Consider the following 27,202-nt stretch of genomic DNA (forward strand, 5'->3'; position numbering starts at 1 on the left):
CCTCAGCTGCCACTGGGGTCCTGGCTGCATGAACTTCAGACTCTGATTTTTCTCTGTGCTGGTGCACTTGGGCTGACCTAGCCTCCTTCACGTTCCGTTAACAGCATGGGTATGATGTTTGCTATTTTTTTGTCTCCCTCAGAAAGCTCTAGTCTTATGAATTTGGTGCAGGACTGAGGTCTGGACACTCAGCTTGGGTGAGGCTCTATTTACCATGCGTATGATATAAATATATCTGCCAGGTCATGCTAGCTCCTTAGTTTGCATTGAAAAATGGAGGAAGGTTTCTTATACTATTCAGAAGAAATACGAGCAACTGCTTTTTCCTCCTTGCATAACTTTTAGTATTTTTTCCCTCACACTTTTCTACTAGACCAGAACCATGGCTGGATTCTTCTCTCCTCCAAATGATCCGCATTAGCTCTTCTGGGATGACAGGTTCCAATGATATTTAGCTGCACAGTGAAAGCACGTTGTTTGTGTTTCTCCAGTTACTTAAAAAAAAAAAAAAAAGATGTGAACCTGGATTTCTTAGCACAGGGAGTGATGGACGCTGGGCCTCTGAGGCATCCACTCTGCGTAGGAAGCTAAGAACTCCCCTCTGACTCTTTCAAACTTAAGTTGTGTCAAAGCGCTTCTTCCCGGGATCTCCGAGGGAGCATACTGGCGATGCTGCCCCGTGTCTTAACTGCACTCAGTGACACTGGGGTGAACTTTTCTGAAAGATTTTTGAGTGCTTTGCCGACCTACTGAGGGAAGCCCTGGGCCCTCAGGCACTGTGGGAAGATCCCATCGCTAGCCAGTGTTTTGAGAAGGAAGAGACTGAGCTGAGCTAGTTAGAGGTTCCTTTAAATTCGCGCATGTGTGTGTATGTGTGTGTGTGTCTGTGTGTGTGTGTGTGTGTGTGTGTAGAAAATGGAGGGAGTAAGAAGTAAAGGGTGTGAAGAAAAACGTTTCATATAAAAACTGTATTGACTGTATTCTAAGTGTCATTCATGTTTAGAGATGTATATGCAATAACCTCATTGAATCCCAAGTCACAGAAACTGTATCCCATTAAACACACAGCTATTACATGGCTTATCATTGGTCTCCACAGTTGACAAGAGGCAGAGGTAAGATTCAAAGTCCACGTTGGTAACCACATAACCTTGTAGGAAAAGCTGGTCACTTAGCTACCCAGGCCATGGTCAACCCCTACTAAGCACGTAAGTGTCTAAAGTGGAAAGAGGTTTGGGGGGAAATTATCTAACTCTTTCATTAGGCATATGAGAAAAGATAGGGGAGGTGGTGGTAGTTGGTAAAGTGAAAAAAAATTTAAGTTTTTATTAGAATTGAACTGAGACTTAGGCTGAACTTGCTGACTTCAGAGCTGTTAAATGTGTCCTTCTTTTGGGGACAGTGCTCCTCTCTGCTGACCCTTGGCTGGGCCTCTACTGTAGAAAAATAGTCCCTGGATTGCTTCAGGGGAGATGGGCTTTGTGCCCACCTCTAAGATAACGGGAAATTAAAAACTAGAACTGGGGACTTAGCCTTTGTTAGCAGGTGACAATACATTACTAACCCATCACATTAGTGCACTCTCAGGGAACTCCTCTTTGTAAGGTCATCAATGGTTTCATCGCTGCTGGATCCAAAGAATCTAGCTTTAAAAAATTAATGGTCCTTGATATTATTTGATACTGCCTTTTTCATAAAATTTCTCCTCTGGAGACATTACTGTCTCCTCATTTTATTTAGAGAACTCTTTGTATCTTTTCTTTATTCTAGCAAGGTTTTTATTCTGCCTGTTCCTTACATTTCAGTGCTGTGGGGAAAGCAGACTTCACCTCCATCTCTCTTCTCTTCTAATAAATTATTCTTAGATCATGATCTTCAAATGAACGAGCTTATCTTCACAGTAAATATTACAGTTAGCTTTCATTTTACAACCTTACCAGGTCTCTAGTGTTCTTCTTGGCATCTCTAGTGAGGGGGAAGAAAGGGATAAAGCTAGCTCTGGACTTCTCCATCCAGGAGAAAGCTCAGAAAGTTGAGCCAAGTAGAGTCCTGTTATGATGAAACTCAAGCAGATGATACCCAGCATTCTGGGGAAGGGTAGAATTTAGGAAGAAGTTTGGATCAGGTCATCAGGGCATGACATACTGATGAAGAAAAATGTGCTCACTGTCTTCAGTGGGATTCTTTATTTAGCTAACATAAAGGAAAATATATAATTTGTGACATACCACTCAAGGGAAAGACTGGAATGTGCTGGGTTCCCAGTGAGTTTGGGGGCTTTTAAAAACTGGAGCATATTCACTGTGCATGGCCATAGGTTCCGTGAAGTCTATCATGCACCCTAACTGTGCTCACTCTGCTTTCTCTTTCCTCTCTCACGCTCCATCCTACTATTTCTACTCATTTCCCTAGACAGACTTAGGTTTTGTTTTCATGTCAGATCTATAAAAATGATTTTTTCTATAAAATATAGGATCTGTAAATGACAGAAAACATGGTATTTGTCTATCTGTGTCTGATGTATTTTGCTTAATATGACCACCTTCATTGTATCCATTTCTTGTAACTGACACAATTTTGTTATTCCTTATGGCTTAAAAAATCTCTGAAATGTATGTAAGCAACATTTTCTGTCCACCTGTTGATGTATACTGCTGGTTCTGTAACTTGCCTATAATAGATAGTGCGACAATACACATAGGTAATTCATGGAATGTTGACCCAGAGTCCTCCAGGCGGACATGGGAAGTGACACAACTGGTCTTTAAAACACCGTTTCTTCCGTGGTCTCTGACTGAGGCAGCTTGCTCACACAGCACTCTCATTTTCAATGCTCATTTTCGATCACCCTCGTCCTGTAGCCTGAAAGGAGTGCAGAGCTAATTTTGTCTTTTTTAAAAAATGGATTTCTAATATTTTTCATGTATCAGAACACAATTGTGGAAGACTTTTACGGGCTCTGGCCTATCTTAACATCAACTAACCCTTCATGAGTTTCTTCTACCGGGAGATAGGTGTGATGAACTGACCAGCAGCTTGGTCATACCTATGTTTTTTTGATGCATGATTGCCACAGATGAAAGAATTGAATAACGGAATCCAGAGAGGGAGTCTAATCTGGTTCATATCTGCCAAGCTCTTCAAACTCAGTTTCTTTTTATACAGTTAAAGGAATATTGCTAATTTTCTAAAGTATGAGTGGTATTAGATGAAAATATCAAAAATTCGACTAGTCATGTGAAGAGTTATCACCTTGAAGTCAGTTTAGGTTAACCTGGAGTATGTTAAAAGCAGAAATCCTGCTCTTTCTCTTTTCTTTTCTTCCTTTAATCCTCAGAGATATTGTGGAAGACTGAAAGACTGAGGGTCAGAGGTGGTGGAGGACATCAGTGAAACAGCAGTTTACAGCTATGCCAGGGCCGTTGGACACATGAACTCATGGTAGCTGTGACTACAGGCACAAGACCTGTGCAGGATGCGGCCAGAACTCCCAGCACGAATAAAGGAGCGGCCAGCAAGTCCTTTCCCTAGCTAACAAGCTATTGCTGATTGTTGGTTGCTGTGAGGAGAGTCGGTTTCTCCAGGGATGTGGCCCCAGGTAGGTCTCCCAGCTGCAGCAGATGGCCCTACATCCATGCCAGCACTAAGTGGACTCACTATGTTTAAAAAAGAACATGTGGGTTTGGGAAAGAAAAAGAGATGGGAAAATATGAGAGAAATTGGAGGAGAGGTGATGAAGGTGGAATGGTCAGAAACACATTGTATTCATGTATGAAATTTTCAGTTTTCAAAAACAAAACTATTGTTGAAGAGGATTAGGCTGGGTGGCTGGGTCCTGTCGTCTCATAGCTTGCTCTCTCTCTCTCTCTCTCTCTCTCTCTCTCTCTCTCTCTCTCTCTCTCTCTCTCTCTCTCTCTCTCTGTCTCTCTCTCTCTTTCTTTCTCTCTCTCTGCTGTATTAAACATCAACCTCTTTTTCATGAAGAGGGTCACTATTTTTTGCCTAGATCCCTGGGCAGAGAAAAGAATGAATTCCTGTTTATCTTTTAAGGCAAATTTAAGCTTGGCTCTTTCTCTTTTCTTTTCTTGCTTTAATTCTCTTTATCATTTTAAGCAAAATTGAGCTTATAGAATCCATCTATCTCCCTTCTCTTTCCTTCCTTCCTTCCCTCCCATTCTTAAGTTCTATTAAACATAAAATCATACAGTTTTGAAATCATAAGCCTAAAGTTTCAGAAACTAGAGAAGCCCTGCAAAATTTCCCTGCCTACTCTCTGATGTTTTTAGCTGAGGACATTATGGTTGGGGAATGGGACATGGAACCAGATCTGGGCATCCAGTTTCTATCTCATTCTTCTGTCTTAGAGAAGAAATGGGAGAAGGACGTCTATTCCTCCACAGGCTGTGTGTTTGTCTTTTCCTTGTGAAGGTTCCTAAAACCAACAGAGAGGTAAATCGTGATTATCTTTCAATCCACTCACCAACAAACAGCTGGCTGTAGAGTTCCAGGCGGGTGTGACCTTCCGTCGGCGCCTTTCGGATCTGCTGGGGCAGGCGATCCACCTGGAGACTGGCCTGCTTGACATTCCTCTCTGCAGTGACCCGATGCCACTGGTCATCATTGAGAGGGGAAGGTGACCTCACCACAATCTCCACTGGCCCGTTTCCAACATCAAATGAAAAGGACACTTCTGTGGCAGCTGGAGGAGCAGAAAGTATAAAAGATACATGAGCATATTTCTCCCAGATACCAAATAACAGCAGATTGTAGAGGAATGTTACACAGGTCAGTGGCAAAACCACTGGAGGAAAGATAAATATGAATTCATTATTTTCACTAACCAAGAGGAAGGAAACAAATTGCTCTTGCAGGGGCAGTGGTTCTATGTGCCGGGCATGCATTTATTTAATTTCCTTATTTACGACTTAGAAGATTTCTAAGAAGTTACCATCAGTGTTCCAGATAAGAACACTGAAGCCCAGTGAAACTTGCAGTACGGTATACTCGTTGACAAAGGTGCAGCGGTGGCTCTGGTATCTCAGTGGCAAGCAAGAACTCCCTAATTATTGGACTTAACTTCTGCTCAACCATGGAAAACCATGACTGGTACTGGAAGTTCAGCAAAGTGCCCAGGGTTAGTGAAGTCTCAGAGCTTGAGGAGAGCCTCACGATGTTACTGTGGAGCTAAAATTGCTGCCTTACTAGCTCAGCACAAATGCTAACTGCATTCTAACTATGTACCCTTGCACCTACAGACAAGTAGAGTTCTCATCATAGAAGCTTCTCTTTGTGGCAGATGGGGACACTGCAGAAAACCAGAAGTTGTTCAAAATGCAGGGAGTAGCAAGAGGTGGGGTGTCCAGCCCCACTCGATATGTCCACAACACAACTCCTGCACCTATAAGGTTCAGGGAGCATTGAAGAAGAGGGCAGAAACATTACAGGAGTCAGAGGACCCAGAGGCCCGTTTTAAGAGTGTGCCTCCTAGAAATGGCAGGGAAGCTATGCCTATGATAAGACAATAATACGGCTGCTTAATTAGAACCTGAACAATCACAACACCAATAGATGCCTCATGGGGCCCCGCCTCTAGACAAAGAACTACAGACAAACAGGGTATGTTGAGAGTGGTGGAAACAGTCTTCCCCAGGGATGAGGCTTCGAACTGGTATCCAATACCAAGTGGCCAGCCCTGAAGTCATGTATAGACAAGCGACACTAATCAGACCCATCAGAAGGTGTGTGAGTGGATATATGTACATCCCCCTCCCTCAATAAAAGTTATAGAAAAAGAGGCCATGGATTTAAGAGGGATTTTGCTTTGTGTGTGATTGGGAGGGGTAGGAGGAAAGAAAGGGAAGGGGGAAATGATATAATTATATTCTGTATGGGTGCTTTAGAAACTCCAGTACCTGGCCTAGACACTGGTATTTCCAAAGGCTCCCTGGGAAACATTACTGTGGAGCTAAAATTGAGAGCTATTACTTTAAGAGAACTTAGAAAATTATTTCATTAATCTTCATAGTCCTTATTGAACATTAGGGTTATGAGTCTTATTCAGGAAATGGTGGTGACCAGCATATTTCATTTGGACCACTAGTGGCTGTCTCAAAGGCTGCATAGCACTCTAGTAGCACAATGCACCTCAGCAGGATGCTGCAAACTGGATCCTGCTCACCACCTCCCTGCCAGCACTGGCCACAAATCATTCTTGTTTGCAGAGATCTCCCCTGTCAACCCTGTTTTGCAACAAATCACCTTTCGACAATAGGTGAATGGGTTTGATGGTTGCTTTGTCAAATTTTGTTCTAAGTAGCTTTTTTTATTTCAAATTTTAAGCTTTGTACGAGCTCCCTCAGTGGCCACCCAGGGCTTTATAAATACGTTTTGGATGTATATTTTTTCTCAGGACTGACAGGGGAGGAAGCTTTTCGCTGAAGCAGCACACATATCTCGCATTCCCTTAGGCTTGGAGAATTCTTTTTAGCATTAAAGATGTGGTATACCAGCGAGTTTCCCCGGCTTTGCATGCAGAGATATCCGTCCCTCTATCCATCAAGAAGCCTTCTGCCTAATCTCTAAGCCGGTTAATTAAATATCTGTCATTTTTTTTTCCAGGGCTAATGGAAAATTCAGTTTCTTTGGGACAGTGTCACAAGCAATCAAACTTCTAATTTAAAAACCACAGTGGGCCAGATTCTCTCAGGGGCTCCCGTGTTCCCTGCTTCTGTGTCGGGGTCCCAGGAAAGTGGTAGTAACTTTATTGAGCTACAGGGATATTAGTTACAGAGCTCAATTTAATCAGTCTAATTGTACCAAGGAATTTTGGTCCTTCATGCCATTAGAAAGAGAACCTTCATTATAACACCTGCAGTGATTCCATGCATAGTCCAGTAAAAACGTCTCATTCAAATTAGAAGCCCCTGCCTCCAGGATCATCTTGAGAGACATAACATGCAGGCTAGTGACCCCATCTCAGTTGCCATGGTAGTAGGATGGAAATGCAGGTAGACCATCACGTGGCTGCAGCCTCTCAGATCCTTCTTGGTGGGGCAGATACAGTGGATGGGGGAAAGTAGCCCAGGCTTCAGCTGAAATCTGTGGTGCACATGAGCAGCTGCCTTCCTAAATGTGGGTCGCCGGGACAGCAGGAGGATGAGGGCTCCTGGGTTAAGTGGGAAAGACTGTTTAGCTTTAAAGGAATCAACTGCCATCAGGGAAATAGGATTTAGTGATAAATTGAGTTTAACCCTCAGGTTCAACTTGAAGGGATAAACGCTGCTCTAATTTCCTCAGGTTCTACCCCTTTGCTATGACAAATTCTTGTCTGGGTCTTAAACTGTCACCATTTGGAGAAATCTTGAGCACCAGCAGATTCTGGGCAATGTCCTTCCTCTTCTTTTGTCATGATAGGTCCCTGCCTTTTCTCTTGATTCCAACTTCTTTGTTTTTGAGCTAGTCTTATTTATTCTTTGAGAATTGCATACCCGCACACAATGATTTTTTGATTGTACCCTGTCAACAGCCCCATGTCTTTAAATATATATTAATCCACCAACTGGAGCATGGTCAACTAACCAGGACCATACCCCTAAAGCAAACTGACTCTCCCTCCCAAGGCAGCCATCAACTACCAATGCCTCCTCGGCTAGGGGCAGGGACTTAGATAGTTGGGGTTACTCCCTAACCATGCTCGGAAGTTGACTGGTTTGAGCTTGTGCAGGTTTTACACATGAAAACACAGCGGCTATGAGCCTATGAAAGCAATGGTCACATCAAGTCCAGGAGACACTCTCTCTCCAGTCCTCGCCAACCGCTGACCCTCACAACCTTCCCACTCCCTCTTGTGTGATGTGCTCTAAGTCTTGAGGGGAGATGCTGTGTTACAGATACCCATTTATGGATGAGCACACATGGTCGCTTTTGCTCTCTATTTGACCAGCTGAGAGTGTCTGAGTTAACTGCTATCCACTATACAAAGGAGCTTCTCTGAAGAGGTCTGAGAGCTGTGCTCATCTGTGACCCCTGCACTCATCCATAACCCAGAGCTCATGCATGACCCCCGGGCTCATCCATAACTTCTGTGCCCATCCATGTACCTTGTGCTCATCTGTGCACCCTGTGTTCATGCATGACCCCTGTGCTCTTCCATGACCCCTGTGCTCTTCCATGACCCCTGTGCTCTTCCATGACCCTTGTGCTCTTAACAGCAAACCTTTGATCTAGAGAAGGAAGAAAGTTTTCCAGGACCTGGCTATTGCTGCTCACTCCCATGAGGGTGCAGCAAGAGGGACTCAAGCCCAGGACTGTCACTAATGGTGCAGTTCCAGGACCTTCTCTTTCAGCTCTGCTGCAGAAGATGGAAGTGAAGGGGAGGGCTTTTCCCTCTCAGTCACTCAGTGTCAGCTGTCCTGACACCACGAAAGGGACTCCTTTGAGAAACCCTTCTCTTAGACAGCCAGCCAGTGGGTTTTAAAAGCTTCGAGCATTCGGTTTGTGGCTGATTGCCCTTGGCCTTCTGGGTGAGAGCAACTGACATTTCCAGAAAGATAATTACAGAGAGAGTCAGTGAGCGAATAAAGAGAGGCAGCAGCAAAGACACCGGAGTCAGTGACACTGCTCAGTTAATGTGTGTCTTCACTTGGAGGCTGAAGTGCTGTCCTGTCTGTCTCCATCTGTAGGAAAGGATTTCTTATATATTAAAGATTTGAGGATTGGGTCACATATAGCATGACTCACTGGAAAGAATGCGGACAGCAAACGTGAATGATTGCCTTGCCAGGGGTGTTGAAGACTGGTTAGGTTTTTTTGTTTTGTTTTTGATTTCCTTCTCTTAAAACGAATAAGTTGCTTGGCACAGTTTCATGAAGCAGGCAGGGGCTCCTGGGTCAGAGACAATGGATTTGTGGTAATAGTACAGCAGGCAAAATGAGCTTCAGGCTCATCCTGCTTTCTCATGCTCCTACCCCAAAGTCCCAGGGTCAGCCAGGTGGGTGCTGCACATGAAGGGAGTTGCCTGCTGCACAGTGGAGGACTCTGCACTAAGAAAACCTGGGTCTTTCAAGGCGCTGTTAGCAAACCTGCCTCATTTTGGGCCTTGGGGAGACACTGGTAACCATTATTATCCTGGTCATGAGACAAATCTAGCGTCTGCCTTGGGGGGAAGGCACCTTCTCTGTCTTCTACCTTTCTCTGTCCACCCTCATAACCGTAAATGCATAAGAACAAGCCACCATGCCCCCCTGCTCAGAAGACAGGCTGAATGGGAGGAACCAGGCAGAATTTTCTCTTATCAATTAGTTACTTCTGGATTTTTTTTTAAAGAATGGATGTGTTTCAGTCTGAGCCTTCAGGGTAATGAGGGATGGGGGATCCCCATCCCATATACCAAGGCTGAGAGTCATCTTGCTCCCTGCCAGAAGCCCACTGAGGATGAACGTATATCATTCTCTCCTGGTCAGTGCAACATGACTAGGATCTTCCGGGAGAGGTTTTTTAGCTCATGAGAGATATAAGAGAAAAGTAGTTCACTTCCTGCCCCTTGATGTTAGGTAGAAGTTTGTGTGTGCTGAAACTGGTAAAACCATTTCACATGCAGACATACTGAGGAGAAAAGGAGAGAGCAATAGGATTTCTCCCTGTCCTTGATGACAATATCCAGCTCTCATATAACTCCCAGAGTTATAGAGCTCAGGATTTTCTTCTTTTTTAATAAGTAAATATTTTTAGAGTAACATTTTACAGATTGAAAAGATTATGTGCGTGTGAATACAGGTGCCCGCAGAGGGCAGAGGCGGCAAGGGCCCTGTTTTTGGAGTCACAGGTGGTTGTGAGCTGATACCTTTAGTTTCCTTAGAGTCTTTGTATCCAGAACATGGCCACAACCACTGATCCAGAAAACCCACAATCTTCTGTCAAATTACATTCTAGAACAATCTCTAAGAGATTCTAAGAAATAAATGAAACACAGCTGGTTTTCATCATCACAGGGAGGAAAGGGAAACACTGAAAGAATCGTACCAGGTGGCATACTGCCAAAGGAATAGAATAGGTGGCAGGAAGGTGGATAAAACTGGGCCACCGCTCTGTGCACCTTAAAACAGGGAGCAGAAAGAACAGAGCTGTGGGCAGCTCTTACTGCAGCTCCCTCTCCTGCCATTGAAGTCTAATTCCAGCAGGTGGCGCTGTGCGAACTCATTCTTGCGTTCCTTTGCTCAAGCAAATGACTGCAGACTCACAGTACTAAGTGATAAATGGAACCCGGTCCACAGGGCAGCCCCTTGGGTTGAATTCGGCCAGCAGGTGAGGTAACATTTAGACAACAGATGCAAAGAATCAGTTGTGGCGAGCAGAGAAAAGACAGGGAAAGGTGCACATAGCTGCCTGGCTTCCTCTGGGATCGGTTTCTTCTGTAGGAAAATGAACTCCAAAGAGTGCCCCTGTGCGGAACTTCACCTGATTCATACAAAGAAACTGATCATTGATGCAATAGACAATTGAGAAACTCATGAGAAACTTGAGAAAGGTCAGGAGGACTAAAAGTCAGGTCACTGTGGGATTCAGAGAGAGGAAGAGAAGGAGAAAGCAGTGAAGAGGCTCTCTGGCTCCACCTAAGGCCAGCCACCCCTCCATCGTGACACACACTAATTCTTCTTCCTGGTCAGGGGCGCACACTAGCCATTATCCCCTCTTTCCTGCAGCTTTCCCCATGAAGATGCTCACAACTCTACTCTGCACAGCCTCATCAATACAAAGCAGCCCCTGTTTTTATTTACCTGTAGGTTTCAATTCTTCTTTTCCTTATCAAATGCCTTGAAAGAACTCCTGCTGCTCAGTATGCTTGCTCCCCACTTGTTGAACTGTCATCCTGCAAGCCTTCCTTCCTCCTTAACCACAGTTGAAGTTTTTCTCCTTCCTTAAAGCGGTGCTGCTTGCCCTTCCTTTATGGATGTAGTTCTGTAAGCTTTTCTTTACTTCTCTACCCACAAGTCACCACACTTAAAATGCTGTCTTTCAACACTATGTTAAATAGCAAAGAGCTCTCAACTCCTTTTCCCTTGATTTTACAGATGATAGCTTGTATAACTATCTGACAGAACAGGTTTGTGCCCATTTGTGACTTCCGTAAGGCAGAGGATTTTCTAATGGGGTCATTTTTCTCTCCTCAGGACAATGCTTGCCACAGAGCATACACTTAATATTTTGCGAAGGAATGAATGAAAGAACAGGAGGCAATCACTTATAGTAACGCTGCACCCAAAGAGGGACCACCAGGCATCTCCAATGTCACTGAACATTTGGAATGGCTCCTGGGATTCCACAAGCATCTTTGTTAAGATGCTTAAGAGCACAAAGTAACTGCGTGAAGATTCCCTCAGCCCCCAACACCACACAGCATCTCTATCTGTTGGAAGAAACTGCCTGTCGGTGCTTGGGGATCAATGACTTGCCTCATGTAAAATTTCCTCCTAAAAGAACAGAATCTACTTCTGGATGGAGGTGTGCTATTGAATTGTCTCCTCCTTTCAGAGTTATCCCTGTTGGGTTGGTCAATCACCTGGCTGAGGGACCACTCATCAGAAAGGTTGATTCACCATAAGCCATGTTCAAGAGTTAGGAGGAATAATTACTCCATCAATGATGGTAATACACGTCTCCTCCCTAGTTGTCATGTACAGGGCTGGAGCCATGTGGATGGAATAATGTGACTTCAGACTGCTTACTTTTCTGAACTGTTCAGAAAAGGGTAACTTTTCTTCCTTATATATATAGTTTTCCCTTTTTTGTTTTTAATACTTATCAAACCATGGTCATATTTTCTGGGACACTCTGTCCTTTCTCATTTTTTTCCTTAGGTGCTATTACCTCCCCTTCCTTCTGCCATGTGGCTACTTACAAATGATATGATTTTCAGTCTGCTTCTTTGTCTTCCTCCTTCGAGCAGCTGCCTAGATTTACAGCTTGCCTGCCCTGGGGTTTTCCTTTTAAACTCTAATAAATTTGTCCTTGAGCTTCCTTCTCAGCCTGTTCTTAAATTCTTTTCTTAACAAGAATATAATTTTTGAGAGGAGACCCCAGTTTCTTCATAACATATATAGAGAACCTAATGTAACTTTGGGTTAGGTAATTCCATCATCTGAGGGGCTGGAACATGGAAGCTCAGGGAAGCTTTGTCACGCACAGCTACAGGAAGGAAATATGTTCCTGACTCTATAGGGAGGAGGCGACCAGAGGCTTAGTCTCGGAGGCTGTTTCCTGGACTCTCTGTGCATCTCCATCCTCATTCTTCCCTTCTAAGCACAGCAGCTTTTTATGAGTTCCACACCTATTCCAGAGAGCTACCGAATCTGGGCCGTGCTGGGAATCCATTCTTGCCAATGATGTCAGGAGCGGGTGTGACTTTATGGAAATGCTTGTCTTTGCCATTTGTCAGTTGGCTCTAGCTGCATAACCTCCAAATTCTCAACACTTCAATTCAGAGACGCACTATGGGTGGGCCTGATTGTAGTAATAGGAGCAGCCGGCTACGTTCCTGGTGCCCGGCCACCCTCACGGCTAGTTTTACCCGAAATAATTACACGGAAACTGTATTCTTTTAAACACTTCCTGGCCCATTAGTTCCAGCCTCTTACTGGCTAGCTCTTACATATTGATCTAACCCATTTCTAATAATCTGTGTAGCCCACAAGATGGCTTACCAGGGAGATCTTAACCTGTGTCTGTGTCGGGTGGGAAAATCATGGCAACTCCTGACTGGGCTTCTTTCTCCCAGCATTCTGTTCTGTCTACTCCGCCCACCTAAGGATTGGCCTATCAAATGGGCCAAGGCAGCTTCTTTATTAATTAACCAATGAAAGGAACAGATTAGAAAGAAATCACTCCCACATCACCTGATAACATTAGAAACTAAAGATTTCAGAGAACATACTTCGACCTCCAGTCTCACCCTGGCTGGCCAGATGCGGATGGAGGCTGTAAGCCATTAAGCTCCATAGTAAGGAAGTGTAGAGGTTTTCCTTTACTAACTTTACTTCACGGGCTTTTATCCCAACAGTTTTTCTTTTTGTTTGGTCAGTTTGTGAATGTAGAGAATTTTAAAGCCATCCATACATATTTGCACCAGAAAAAAAAAAAGGTGTTCAACATATCTGAAATTGAACATGAGCCAGGAAAATTTATTTGAAGATTTTTTTGGAAATTCTTCAAGGAAATGCTCAGAGCTTAAGAATCAATGTTATAAACTTGCTTTAAGTTCTTCCATATCCTGATAACCTCTTGAGTACGAGAAATATTTCTCTTCATCTATCTTAGCCTTCAAGTTTTTTTTTTTTTTTTATAGCTGAAAATCAGGCTTTACCAACAAAGGCCTCTGCAGAGAAGAGGAAATGAAAACGAGATGCCATCGGACAGGCAGAGGTGGACTGCTGCCTTTAAAATGCAAAACCTTTCTAATTTTAGTTTGCTCTATGCATTTAGCTACCTCTGAGAAAGAACTTTTTGAATATTAATGGACCCATGTGATTTAAAGATAAAAAATCAATCGAAAATGATACGTGGCTTGAAACAATACTGCGTGCCTGGAGTAGGACAGGTAGTGGGTGTCTGATACACACCGGGATGGAGTGGGCTGAGGCATTAGTGCTGGCCGGAGAGGGTTCAGATGTGGAAGAATGGCTGGAAGGCCCGATCGGTGACTCCGGGGTTACAGTGTTTGTAATAAAAGGAGATGTAGCTTCTTCAGACAAACGGTTAAGCCAGATGCCTAAAGATTCCCTAGTATAGAAACACTATGACTGGAGAAGGTAAACATCAGGGAAGTGCTCCTCTTGACACTACACAAGGTTTTTTGTTGTTATTTCTGTTTTGTTTTTTCAAACAGAAATACTTCCTGAAAGATATTTGCTTTGATACAACATAATGGGATATTTGTGATGTGTTCAAGGTGATGGCGGAGATAGGAGGCTGATTAAATGGCCTGGGAGAGTTAAAATCAAAGGGATCAAGGGATTTGAGGTCTAAAAGAGGAAACCGAACCAGGAGCTGAAAGAACTTGAAGAGACACTGACAGAGTGAAGTCATCTCCTCATGGAGGTTAGGGAGAGACACATATTAGATGATGAATTGACTATAACATTTAAGTGACTGATATGTAGATGATTGTTCTGATGGAGAGATTGATAATGAGAAGACAAAGACAAGAAGCCAGGATGAGAGCATAGATAGGCTTTGGGAAGTGACGACTGCTCATGAGAGCTCTGGATAAGTCTACCAGAGAAGTGAGGTCAGGGTGATGTCTGTTTCCATGAGCTGAGTTTCCACCTTGTAGGTCACCTTTGTTTTGTAGCATCCCCCCGCCCATTTTCAGAAAACTTTTAAAATATTTATCCAATAAGACTGAAGACAAGGTTTTTCTAGGAAGAATTCTAAAGGTGTTAAGTAAAGATGTATATTCTCCATGCTCCATACTCACAGCACAAAATCAGACTTGTGTTTTGTTTTCCATTGGAACAGCAAATGCACTGACGCCATAGAGTGCAACAGCGCTGGGTGATGGGGAAAGCAAAACCACAGCGTCAACACAGACTCCAAACGTCAATGGTGAGATCTGAGGGGGTGTTAACATCAGCTGACAGCCCAACCTCTTGATGAAGAGCTACAGGCAATTAATGAGTGCTGAGAGAGGTGGAATCAGTCTTCCCCAGGGAAGAGCCTCCAATTGGTTCTCCATTCCAAAGTGGTTAGCACTATAAACATAAATCCCTATCATCCATCCATCTATCTGTCTGTCTGTCTGTCTGTCTGTCTATCTATCTAAATGGAAGATGTATTTACATTTATTATATGTATAATAATATTAAGGAAAAAGAACAATAGAGAATAATACATGGCTTGGAGGTAGAGGAAGGGGAACAGTGTTGTAGGGGGGTAGGATATGAAAACCGGGATTGAAGATAATCAAAGTAAATTATACACATGTGTAAAATATCATAATTAAATCCAGTAGTTAATACAATTAATAAATTCTAATAAAATGGAAAAAATTCTTTCTGCTTTTGAATCACAGTGAGAGATATAACCGATCTAAATCATTTTGTTTGTTTTCCACTAGTTATGATTACTTTAATTTGTTCTTAATCTTCTACCAGTATTGGATATTAGAAGAACCTAGGGGTCAAATGTTAAAAAATGCTAGGACTTTGAAGCTCATTGTCAGAAGTTTCCTAGTAGAAGTGTTCCGTGAAAGCTGTTTGAAGAGTTAGATCCTTGAGGTCATGTATTTGCACATCTGAGAAATGACATAAAGCACTTCACCAATTCCCGATGGCTGTGTCAACCACACACTGCTTGAACAAAGCACTGCTCTGGAAATTGAAACTGTTAAATAATGCTAATGACCCCTCACAAACACTCTTTGTTTTTGACCATGTCTGCTGAGCACATAGCTTTTCTGTATATATTGCATAAATAAACATTTTGTCTCCCTAAAGTCGGCACATATAAAACATGGAAGAAGTCTTTTAGTACCAGTTTGTACACAGTTCAAACAGCCACATTTACGGTTTTTTTTGTTTTTTTCTTTTTTTCTGATTTAGCGAACTAAGGGGACATGATTTCTTCCTAGAATAGTTCCTTCAAGAGAGCAGTTTCAGGTCTGTTTAAGCTGGTTACCAACTTCTGCCTCAGGATGGCCTCACATACCTGCATTAAGTGCACTGATGGAGGAAGCTTGGGGCAAAGGTTCACCCATGAGCATCACTGTTCTACCGGGTCACCCTCATAGCTCTTTTCCAGTACAGTCTCCTGTTCCACCTTCCCTTATGTTTGTTGCTGTGTCACAAAAGCAAGCAAGAAGCCTTTAAAAGTCTTAGGTGGAAAGCCCATGAAGGAAGGCATGCAGTGTTGACTTCTGGCTTCCGTATGTCTGTGAACACACACAGAACTATGCAGAATGATTTGCAGTATGCTATTGTGTTGTGCACTGGAGAATTAGGAACAAAAATGGGAATACTAAAGTTTGTAAAAAAAATATCAGTTAAGCTCATGTTTTCTTCTGGAAGTTTTTATTTTAGATATCACATTGAGATTTTTTATTTACTTAGAATTGATTTGTATGCAGAGTTTTTGGTATGAGTTAAATTTTAGTCTTCTATATGTGGCTTCTAATTTTCCAAGTATTATTGTTGAAGATGCTGACTTTTCTCCAGTATGTATTTTTGACTTCTTTATCAAATATCAGATGGCTATAACTGGACACACATATTTGGATCTTCTATTTTGGTTCATTGATCTACACGTCTGTTTTGGTGCTAGTACCATGCTGTTTTTATGTCTATAGTTCTGTAATTTAGCTCTAAGTCTGGTAGAGGGAGGATTTTTCCAGCATATCCTTTTTGCTCAGGATTCCTGGCATCTTTTGTGGTTCCATGAACAATCCAGGGTCACTGGAGGCCCTTCCATTTTTAAAGTCTTTGCGAATATTTCTTCAGAGATTTAAAGTTTTCATTGTAGGGATCTTTGACCTCTTTGGTCAGGCTTATTTCTACATATGTTTGGGCAATCATGAATGTGAGTGTTTTCATAATTACTTCTCATCACGCTTTTTACTGGTATACATGAAGACTAATGATAAGTTGATTGGTGTGGCATGCCACCTTGCTGAAAGTGTCAGTCATTTATAAAAGTTTTCTAGTGAAAATTTTGGAACCTCTCATATATAATACTAAACTATCTGCAAATAGGGTAACTAGACTTCACCTTTTTCTGTTTGTATCCATTAATTTTTCTCTCTTCTCTTACTGCTCCAGCTGGGGCTTCAAGCCCCATATTGGAAAGGACTGAGGAGAGCACTCACTCCTGTCTCATTTCTGATTTTAACAAGGTAACTTTAGGGTTTTCTCCAGTTAGGATGAAGTGCCTTTCTCCAAGAGCATCCAAACAATGCTCCAGTGCCTGGCAGGCATGGGAAACCTTCCTTTACGTTGTTGGTTTGGAGAATACAAGAAATTCCCAAAACAATATAGGTTATTGTCAGTGCCCTTGATTGCCTCCAAGTACTTGCAGGTAAACCCTGTGATTGAAGATACCACACATTTTGGTATATGACATATATATGACTGAATATATATAGATCATATATATGGTTTATATAATGTATAAATATTTTATTATATATGATTGAAGGCACCACACAGTTTAGAATATATGGTATATATAGTGATTAAATATATAGATCATGTATGTAATTTAAATATATATGCATGCATATTTATAAATACACATATAAATCTCATATGTATGATTGAAGATACCAGGCATTTTGGAGGAATTGACCTGGAAGTCTCTACACAGATTTGCTCTGATATTAACAGAAGGTACTATATAAGCTGCCAATTGAAAAAAAGCCATCAATAGTGCGTTCTGGTATTAGAACCTATGAACCAGAACAAGGAACACCCCAGCAAGCTATCTCCAGTAGTGCAATAGTAGCACTTTTATTTTGAGAGCAACCAGTAGCTGCCTAATTGTTCTTAAGGTTCAGTCCTCAAAAAGAGGAGATTCATGCTTGGTACTATACACCTACCAACTACCCATGATTCGAAAATGCCATAGACCATAGTGCATACCTTACTACTGCCATTTCCCCAACCAATAAAATTTCTACTGTATTTTAGATATTTATCCGTATACTCACAGGGAAGGACAGCTTTAATCCCTCATTAAATAGCTTCTCTTAGAAGCAGGTGAAGACTATTCCAGAGATCCCTTTCTAACTGGTCAAAGGGCAGAAAATAATTGGCCATTGGGTGCTCATCTACAATCCTTACAGGAAGGTTTGGGAAACGTGCAGGGAAAAGGAGAGGAAAGATTCTATGAGGCAGAGGACTAGGCAGGATGTCTACTGTGAGATAGTATCTCCTATCTCTGACAGGAAGGCTGTACTCATTAACTCTCAACAATATGGTTGCCTAAACAAGACCTGCAGAATCACACCAGTTGACATGTGGGTGGGGAAATTTCGGAAGGCTTCGCCCCTAAGTGATTAGCTACAGGCAATTAATGACTGCTGAGAGAAGAAAAACCAGTTTTCTCCAGAAATGCAGCCCTATATACTTTCTGACATCCCAAGTAGTAACCCCTAAACATATGAGCAATACTGATGAACTCAGGGAAAGAAGTTATGGATTTGAAAAGCAGTTGGGAGAGCACAGGTGGACTTGGACAGGGGAGACTGTGGGGTGGAAATGATGTAAATGGTACTCATGTATGACATTTAAAAATTGAGTAAAAGAGAGCTAAGCCCAGCAACAGGAATTTTCTGGTAAAAGGAATACTCAGTAGTTGAGGTGCCATCTTCAACAATCATTTTAAACCTATGCCCCCATTTGTTGATGTAATAGCACATTTATCATCTTGCAGAAGGCCAGTGACTAACAGGACAAACTCCAGAAAAATCAGACTAACTTGTTAACAGCCAATAAGAATTCTTAAGAAGGCACGTAACAAAAACATTAGTTTTATTTTATTGTTGTGCTTTAAATGTAAATTTTAATTCTTTCAAACTATATCCTTCTTTGGCATTTTAACGTGACTCTTGTCGCAAGTTAAAAATCACTGTTGTAGAACTTTAAAAAACTGACATATGCTTCTAACATATTCTTATATGAAAATTGGGTTATGAAATTTTATGACTCACATAATCTCAATTTTGCAGAGAAAATGTTATAAATGAATAGAAAAGTATTTAAAAATGTAGACACCAAGTGGTAATTCAAATATAATGGAATACAGAATTATAGTTTTTTAAAAGTCCTTTGCTTCTTTAAATTTTAAGTCATTTATCAACATAAAACAATATTTGTATACTTCTAGAGTTCAGTCTAATAATATCCACTTTCCTTTGCAAAGATTGGTGGCATTTTAAGCAACTCAATTTTATCATTTTAACAAGCATTTAATCAGGGCAATTAGTTAATCAAAATGCAGAGAACAAGATTTCATTTAAATCCAGACCCTAGAGGAATTTTAAATGAAACCATTTCTCTATACTTCTAACTTTTGGAAACTTAAGAAAATTAAAAAAAAAAGTGGTTAAATCCTACCATGAAATATGTTTTAAATCAGATGTGATTTTTTTTTTCTACTTAAAGTGGCTAACATTGGGCTGGGGGTGTGTAGTTCAGTTGGGGGCGTGCTTGTCTGGCCTCCTGGGATCCTAGGCAAATTAAGTCTCATAGTTGACGCTACAATCCCAACATATGGGATGACAAAGCAGAAGACCACAAGTTCAAAGTCACAAGGTCATTTTCTTTCACACATTGAGTTCTAGGCTCGCTTGGGCTGCATGAGACTCTGCCTTAAAGTAAAAGGCTAAAAACAAGGACGTGATATTTTCAGAGTAAAATCCTCACAGATCTTTAGCCAGCGTGTTCCAGTGTTAAACTAATGTATACAGGAAGCAAAACGTGGGACGAGCATAATTCACTGTTATAATTACACTCGACAGATATGCACTGCTTCTATTATTCATGGGCTCTGGTCGCATTCACCCAGAAAGACTTCACAGAATACTAAACATCCACACTCTTCACAAGAAGTCTTTTGGAATTCGCATCAGTTCTCATCGGAGGAATCAAATTCAAAGATGCAGAAAACCAAATTTGATCATTTTAACACTATCCACACAGACAAGAAAAATGAGTAATTTCCTACGAGGCTCGGGATCTAGTTAGCTTCCCCTTTTGAGACTAACACTGCTGTGTCAAGGGCCATTTGTTAAAGAAAGGCATCTTCTGACTGTTTAGAGCCTTGGCTCTGTGATTTCCGGTGGCTTATGTGTGCCATGATTAACCTCCCCAACTTCTGTTACTCACACTCTTTTGTCTCTGTAAAATGTCCCGAGCTTGTGTTTATGTGTTTGTTGTCTTCAGGGTGAAGAAAAGGCTGCACCTTCTGGAAGCCTATTGGATTTCTTGAGGTGGCTACTCACTCTTCCTGGACTGTGTCCCTCAGTTACCCCGCAGAGCTGCTGTCCAGGCAGGAGCTGCATTTCAGGCCCCAGACATTTAAGCAGAGCCACATGACAAGTTTTTACCAAGAGACCGAAAACAAAAGAATGTGTGCTTCTCTGGGATAACGTGGTTAAGAAAGGAGAATCCAACTCCTGGACTCTATTTCTTTGCCTGCCAGCTGGATTTGTATGTTTCCCGGCACTAGGACACAGGGAACCACACCACAGAAGGAAGATGGACTTCTAATTCACCCTGTGGAATCTCTTCATTGACTGGTGCATGGTAGCCATACAGGTTCCCATCAAGCCGATGAAGCTGGGTGTTTGTTATAGCAACTTACCTTATTCCAAAATATGAATATCTCTTATTCCTAACTCTTTCATGGCTTTATCAAATTTTCCCCATTTTAAAAAAGAGGATACCTTCCCAAATATTAGATTATTCTTTCCAGATAGCTAGAATTTTGATAACATGAAAGTGATATAATGATACATTATTTCCAGTATAGAGTTTTAAATGAGAAGATGCGATTTTTCTTTAAAAGGCAAACAGCTACCCAGTTGCTTAAACTTGCCCACAAGTACAGGCCAGAGACCAAGCAGGAAAAGAAGCAGAGGCTGCTGGCCCGTGCTGAGAAGAAAGCTGCCGGCAAAGGGGATGCCCCGACTAAGAGACCACCTGTCCTTCGAGCGGGAGTCAATACAGTCACCACTTTGGTAGAGAACAAGAAGGCTCAGCTGGTGGTGATTGCCCACGATGTAGACCCCATTGAGCTGGTGGTCTTCTTGCCTGCTCTGTGTCACAAGATGGGGGTCCCCTACTGCATCATTAAGGGAAAGGCCAGGTTGGGGCGGCTGGTCCATAGGAAGACGTGCACCACTGTTGCCTTCACACAGGTTAACTCGGAAGACAAGGGTGCTCTGGCCAAGCTGGTGGAAGCTATTAGGACCAATTACAACGACAGATATGATGAGATCCGCCGCCACTGGGGAGGCAACGTCCTGGGTCCTAAATCTGTAGCTAGAATTGCCAAGCTGGAAAAGGCAAAGGCCAAAGAACTCGCCACTAAACTGGGTTAAATGTACTGCTGAGTTTTCTGTACATAAATATAATTATAAAAAAAAACATGTTGAAATACTATATTTGAATGGATGAGTGGGATTTGTTAGGCATTATAGAACAAAGAAGCCTAGTGAGCTCCCTTAGGGCAGAGCAGAAGAAGTTGTCCTTGTGCCCCAGTGCTTATAGGCCTGTGTTGTGAATACTCTAAAGTCCTATGAAACCCCCCACATTGGCAAGTGTGCTGAGTACCAGCTCAAGATTCAGAAACACGGAAAGCAATTGTTTTGTTCTTCAGCATTCCATTCTAGATCACGTGACCTCCAGACCCCAGGACCTACCTCCATTTGGCCCCCCGCAGTCGGAGGCCAATATTCTTTATGGCTGGTTATGGAATTGGAGTGTTGTTTTTAGTGTTGTGGATCTGTAGAAAAATACATTCTGTGCTCTGAACACCCAACTGAGAAACTTCCAGAATTCAATCCCCTTATAAATCAACTCAGAGACTTCTAGAATTCAATTTCCTTATAAATTAGAAAATGAAAACAAAAATGATAAAATAAATGTGGTTGAGACCGAAATGAACGTGTTTCAGCCATGGCCTTAGCCTAACGTCCAGTTCTGAAGAAAGCTGAGACCGAGGGCACAGCCCTATCTTCCAGCCACTTTGGAGGTCCACCATGAGGAGGGCCGTCCGTTCAAGGTTACCTGGGGAGCTTTGAGAGACTCTGTCTCAAAAAGTAAAGTAGGGGCTTGTGCTGAAGCTTGGCACAGTGCTCTAGCTTGTAAGGGTTCCTGCTTTAGCCTGAGATTCCCGGTAAGACTTAAACTTTTCTCTCCTCCCCTCTGGGGACTGTTACTAACAGTTACCTTCTAATATCTGCAATGTATCTTTAAAAAAGACAAATTCCCTAACTTAGTCATTTCTGAAAACCGTTTCTAGGCTTTCTGGTTGGCTAATGTTTTCCTTAAAGATTTTAATGACATCATGTTGTCTCATGACTTGCAAAAAAGCCTCACGTTGTTGTACTCACCTTTAGCTGCTTTTGGCCTCTTGAGATATTTCTTGGTTTTGAGTTGTTTCAAGTAATCTATGCCAGTCACTCACTGTATTTAAATGAAGCTCAACCCCTGCTTTATTGTATCTTCTCCTGTTTTATTTTAAAACCAGCTTTGAATTAATTGGTCCCGAGTGTCATCCTCGGCTGCATCAGATCCCCGGCATTGCCAATGCGCACTGACTGGCTGCAGTGCTACCTCCTCTCCTTGTTTTTATGAAAATATTGAGCCTGCAGAGACACTGTTGACTCTTAGAATGGCAGATGGAAGGCTCCGACCTTATTACAGCTTCACATTCATACACCCCGTCCCACTTTTCTTGCCAATCTACTCCTTTATTGCTGAGCAATAATGACACACTGTTTTTCCTGTCTCTGCCTTAGAATGTACAAATTCACGCTTGGCTTCTCCTGTAGTACACCCCTAGTCTTCTGACTGTTCATAAGCAGGCTGATGCTAGCCATGGTTTGTGTGTGTGTGTGTGTGTGTGTGTGTGTGTGTGTGTGTGTGTGTGTGTACTATAATGTGCCCTAGTGTTCCAAAGGGAAAGATCTTATGAGTTATCACATATAGGAAATAGTGGAGAAAACACTAAAATCTGATCCAGTGAGATAGAAGGAAAAAGTATTTCTCTGCATTACTGACATACAATTTATACTTCATCTAGACAGACACCATAAGAAAATATTCATTAATAAGAATGCCAGCTGTCTTCTAGGAAATGCACCAAACTGATTGTCTTACAGAATTTTTATATTTTTAGGAAAACGAAGGCTACCTTGTGTTTATTTTGTCTTTTAAATAAGAATGCAAAAAAATGGAAAAAATTTTTATATGATAAGGATCACCTAATCAGGGAAGAAGGGAGAATTCCATAATAGGCAAACCAACAGGCAGTCTCAGGAAGGTGCTAGAGAATGCTTGTTGCGGGAGTTGGGTGAACTCGGGCATCCAGTGCACATGGGTAAGGAACATGTGTGCAGCGCAAAGAGGGTTGAAGAGCAAAATGAAAGCCGTGTTCTTACTGGTTTGAAGATGATCTTACAAGGCATGAGAAATCATTATGACTTATAAGAACAGCATATGAGCATCAGATTTGTAGAACCTGTGCTGCAATGGGAAAGGCAGATGCCAAAAGGAAGGTACTGGAGGGAGGGACGCACATTATGAGACAATTTGAGTCAAGGATTCAGGGATGTCAAGGGACAAAGCCATCCTGCGAGACAGAGAAAGGAGTTTGTGGTTTTACTAGCTTTGCATCTATTTTCCATCTACCTCACTGTAATAAGATAGAACCAGTGCTTTGTCTAGTATTGCTCTGGTGTGAAGGCTCCAGGAGGAACAACAATATTCTGTTTCAATATACAGCGTTCTATCAAGATAAACTGTCTGCCCAATATGGAGAGGGAAGTAAAACCTAATGATCACTTTTTTTCAAATATGGGTAATGCAGAGAACAATGATGTTAATGAGTAGGAAGAACAGGAGAAGGTGTTTGGATAGAGGCTGACTTTTACTTTGATGTGCTCAGCTCAAGTCTTTTATGGAACATTCTTGGGGATCATTAGTGTCACTTATAACCAAGCATCAATGGTAGCCACTGGAATTTCTACAAACACGTATTATTAGTTCTGGGAAATACACCCTCTGGGTACAGCTAGGAGAGCGGCGAGTCACTGTAGGACCATCGAAGGCCTCATTAATCATGAGTCCTCTGGGGGCTGAAGGTGGGAAGTGTCACGCACAGTTGGGGGTCACTGATGGGTCTGTAGAGCGGGGAAGGCTGGAAGGGCCTTTCTTTACAAATTGCCTAGCTTCAACTGACTTCACACATGAACACGACACAGACTGAAAATTTTGGAAATGGCTTCGGACTGATCTGCTGAGAATCCTGTTTTATTTTTTCTTTCTTATTTAGAAAGTCAAGTGTTTCATTAACATTTTGTCCTCTGAAATTATTCTCACAGCAAGATTTCTTTTTTTAGTTCATCAAAACACACACAAACGTCAATGTTGAGCTGGATACATGTTTCCATATGTGTTCATGTTTCCAAATGTGTTCATTCCTTAGATAGAGAGAAAGAATGTTACCCTCTGTCGCAGTACAGAAGCAAGGATAACAAGCCTACTAGCTCATGATGGAAAAGAGAGGCTACTGAGTGACATGGGTTGCCATGTGAGTCTGCCAAAGAGCTGGGCTGTCTTCTGAAGTTGCCTCTAAAGAATGGTGAGAGAAGTCAAGACCACAAATTCTCCAGAGAGGTAGTTACATCTGACCAACTTAGGAGGAATCCGCAGCCTTGTCTGGAAAGTGACAGACTAGCAGGCATGGGTGGACCCTAAGGTAACAGCAAAAATTTCATATCTAGACAATTTATTCAAAATTTATCTTTGTCATCACAGCATGCCTATGTCACATGTGCAAAGAGCTTTCTTATCAGCTGAAAATAGTGAAGAAGTCAGGAAAAATACAATCCAATTTGCATCTACTGATTGTTTCTGTATTCATCTCCTAATATTCTTGGCATACAAATATCTTTAATAAAACGTAATCTTATCTTTAATCTATGCTAAGATTTTTTAAGTCATAATCCAAACTAAAAAAACCCAGAACAAGAATTAGAAGAATTGAAAACATCTTCAAGTATTGTGAGTAAATATTTATAACTTTAAATAATTTTTGAAAGGGTAATTCTTTTCTTATACATAGTAATGACCAGTCCAGAGCTCTTCTGCAGATTTTGAATCCTGAATACAAAGTGAAGTCATAGCTATACTCGCAAAGGGACAGAAATGCTCAAATTCATCCTAAATTCATGTCCATAGTCTGGGTTGGCTTGAATAGTTAAAAGGAAGAATCCAGGTATAAACACCTGGCTTGTATCAGCAAAAACCCATGGCATTTTAAGAAGCATTCTAAATAAGGCCCATAGCCTACAGCCAAGTAAGTGGAATTCCACATTCCTTGCTTCTACATGCATGAAACTCTTTTTAACATCGAAAAATTGCTCCAGTTCTGAAGTAGTGGTACATGAATTGCCGTTAATTTACTGCTTCTGATTCATCCCGTTCTACATACTGCAGAGCAATTTCTTCCGTAGCTTCCTAGCGCGCTTGCTGCCGAAGGCCGCATGCTGGAAACGAGCAGTTTCCTTTAATACCCCTGCCTAAGATTAGTAGGGCATTAGACTGCTGCCTCCACACTTCTCGAATAAATATGTTTCTTAACGGCCAATATTTTCTCTGACTCATCCTGATATCTGAGAAACCTCAAACTCGGAGAACGTGGGAGCTTATGCTAAAGTTTTTCACAATTTTCTGATTGCTGCTCGTGTGACTGTTTCCTGTTCAATAATCATTCCCTTCAAAAATCTCATCTCGTTCATAAAATTCCTTTGAAATTTTGTTTAAATACCTTCTTTGGCCTTGAAAGAAGACCTTTATTACTAGGAAAGGCTTCCCGCTGCTCATTATAGTTAGTCCACTTTAATAGGATCCTAATACACAACCTTCCGCATTACAGTATCCGGTCCCAGGCTCCATACCCTGTGTCAGGAGCAGTGGGCCTACTCTTCCTTTCTCTGTGCTCTTTCCATTGTATGGCTCCAGAGTACTCATTCAGCAGTGCCCTAGGATGCCCTAAGATGCCCTAGGATGCCCAAGGATGCCCTGGGACGCCCTGGGACGCCCTAGAATGCCCTAGGATGCCCTAGGACGGCCCGAGGATGCCCTAAGATGCCCTAAGATGCCCTAGGATGCCTGAGGATGCCCTGGGACGCCCTAGGATGCTCTGGGACGCCCTGGGATGTCCTAAGATGCCCTAAGGATGCCCTAGGATGCCCTGGGACGCCCTAGGATGCTCTGGGATGCCCTGGGACGCCCTAGGATGCCCTAGGACGCTCTAAGATGCCCTGTGTTGCCCTCGGATGCATTTCTGACCTCTCATGGCTGTCATCATTGGAGGAGCTTCCTTGTCTGGACTGTTCCCTTCTCTCGCAGTTAACGATTTTGATAGTGATGTGGAGGACCTCAACCCCTCCACAACCTTGACACAAGCCTTCCATTCATTCCACTAGCATGGTCAGAACATGCACCTCTGATTTTCTTATCACTCAGACCACTTTTCCTGTAACATCTTAAACTCCAGCAGTTCAGCAATGATGCTCTGTACTCCTTTTTCCCAAAGAATTTTTCTTGATTTGACCACCAGCTCTTCAACTGCATCAATCTCATTCTCTGCTTAGATTTTTCCATGACGCTTTCTTAGAACAGCACCTCATTCATTCATTTTATTCGGTTAGTGAATGTCTATTCGGTTCCTCCCACGTGTCAGGCATTGCTGTGGTCCTAGAAACATATGGACAGTGTTCTCACTGCCTTCACAGTGCTGGTGTGTGACAGAGCCACATCCATCCGCCGTGTCCACGCCACATCCATCCGCCATGTCCACGCTATCTATAATGCTACAGTTTTTCTTTTCTTTTGGATCCTGGTACTGGATGTTCTGTCTTATTTATTTTGAGACTTGGTTAAAGTGATACCATTTCTCCAGAACTTTTATTATTCTCCAGTAAGATACCTGGTACCCAGGGCAGCATGTTGTTTACACTTCAAATATTCATTTCATCCATTAAGAATATTACTTTGATGCTGAGGGTGTAGGTCAGTGGTGGAGCACTTCTCTAGCGTGTGTGGAGTTGTGTGTTTGATTCTTAACACCACAAAACAAAGCAAAACAAAACAACATGCAAACAAAATATTGTTTTACAAAAACAGATATTGACAGTCTGACCCACTAGAATGGATGTGCTCTTGGGATAGAACTATACAGTATTCTCCTTGTGTTCTTTTGGTACATATATAGTATTCAATAAATACTGGCTAGATATGAATATTCGTTTATATTTAGAATCAGGTTACACTTGCTGTTATCACAATACCGAGTTTTCCCAACAGGCACCCCGTTCCCTATCTTTAAGCCTTTTCTTACACTGACTCCTCCATTCAGCTAAGCTGCCTCCTCTGCCTGCTCTTTTCTTACACTGACTCCTCCATTCAGCTAAGCTGCCTCCTCT

General features: G+C 42.1%; 1 protein-coding gene across 1 annotated transcript in view; it reads right to left on the minus strand.

Moving 5' to 3' along the window:
• Nucleotides 1–27,202, minus strand: part of Cntnap2 (contactin associated protein like 2) — a 2,135,903-nt gene that overhangs the window by 265,551 nt on the left and 1,843,150 nt on the right. The window contains exon 17 of the mRNA XM_005363796.2: nucleotides 4,481–4,699. Within this exon, the coding sequence (XP_005363853.1) occupies nucleotides 4,481–4,699 (219 nt within the window). The remainder of the gene's footprint in view (nucleotides 1–4,480; nucleotides 4,700–27,202) is intronic.

This window comes from Microtus ochrogaster, linkage group LG12, assembly GCF_000317375.1.
Source record: "Microtus ochrogaster isolate Prairie Vole_2 linkage group LG12, MicOch1.0, whole genome shotgun sequence".
In the NCBI taxonomy this organism is placed as follows: domain Eukaryota; kingdom Metazoa; phylum Chordata; class Mammalia; order Rodentia; family Cricetidae; genus Microtus; species Microtus ochrogaster.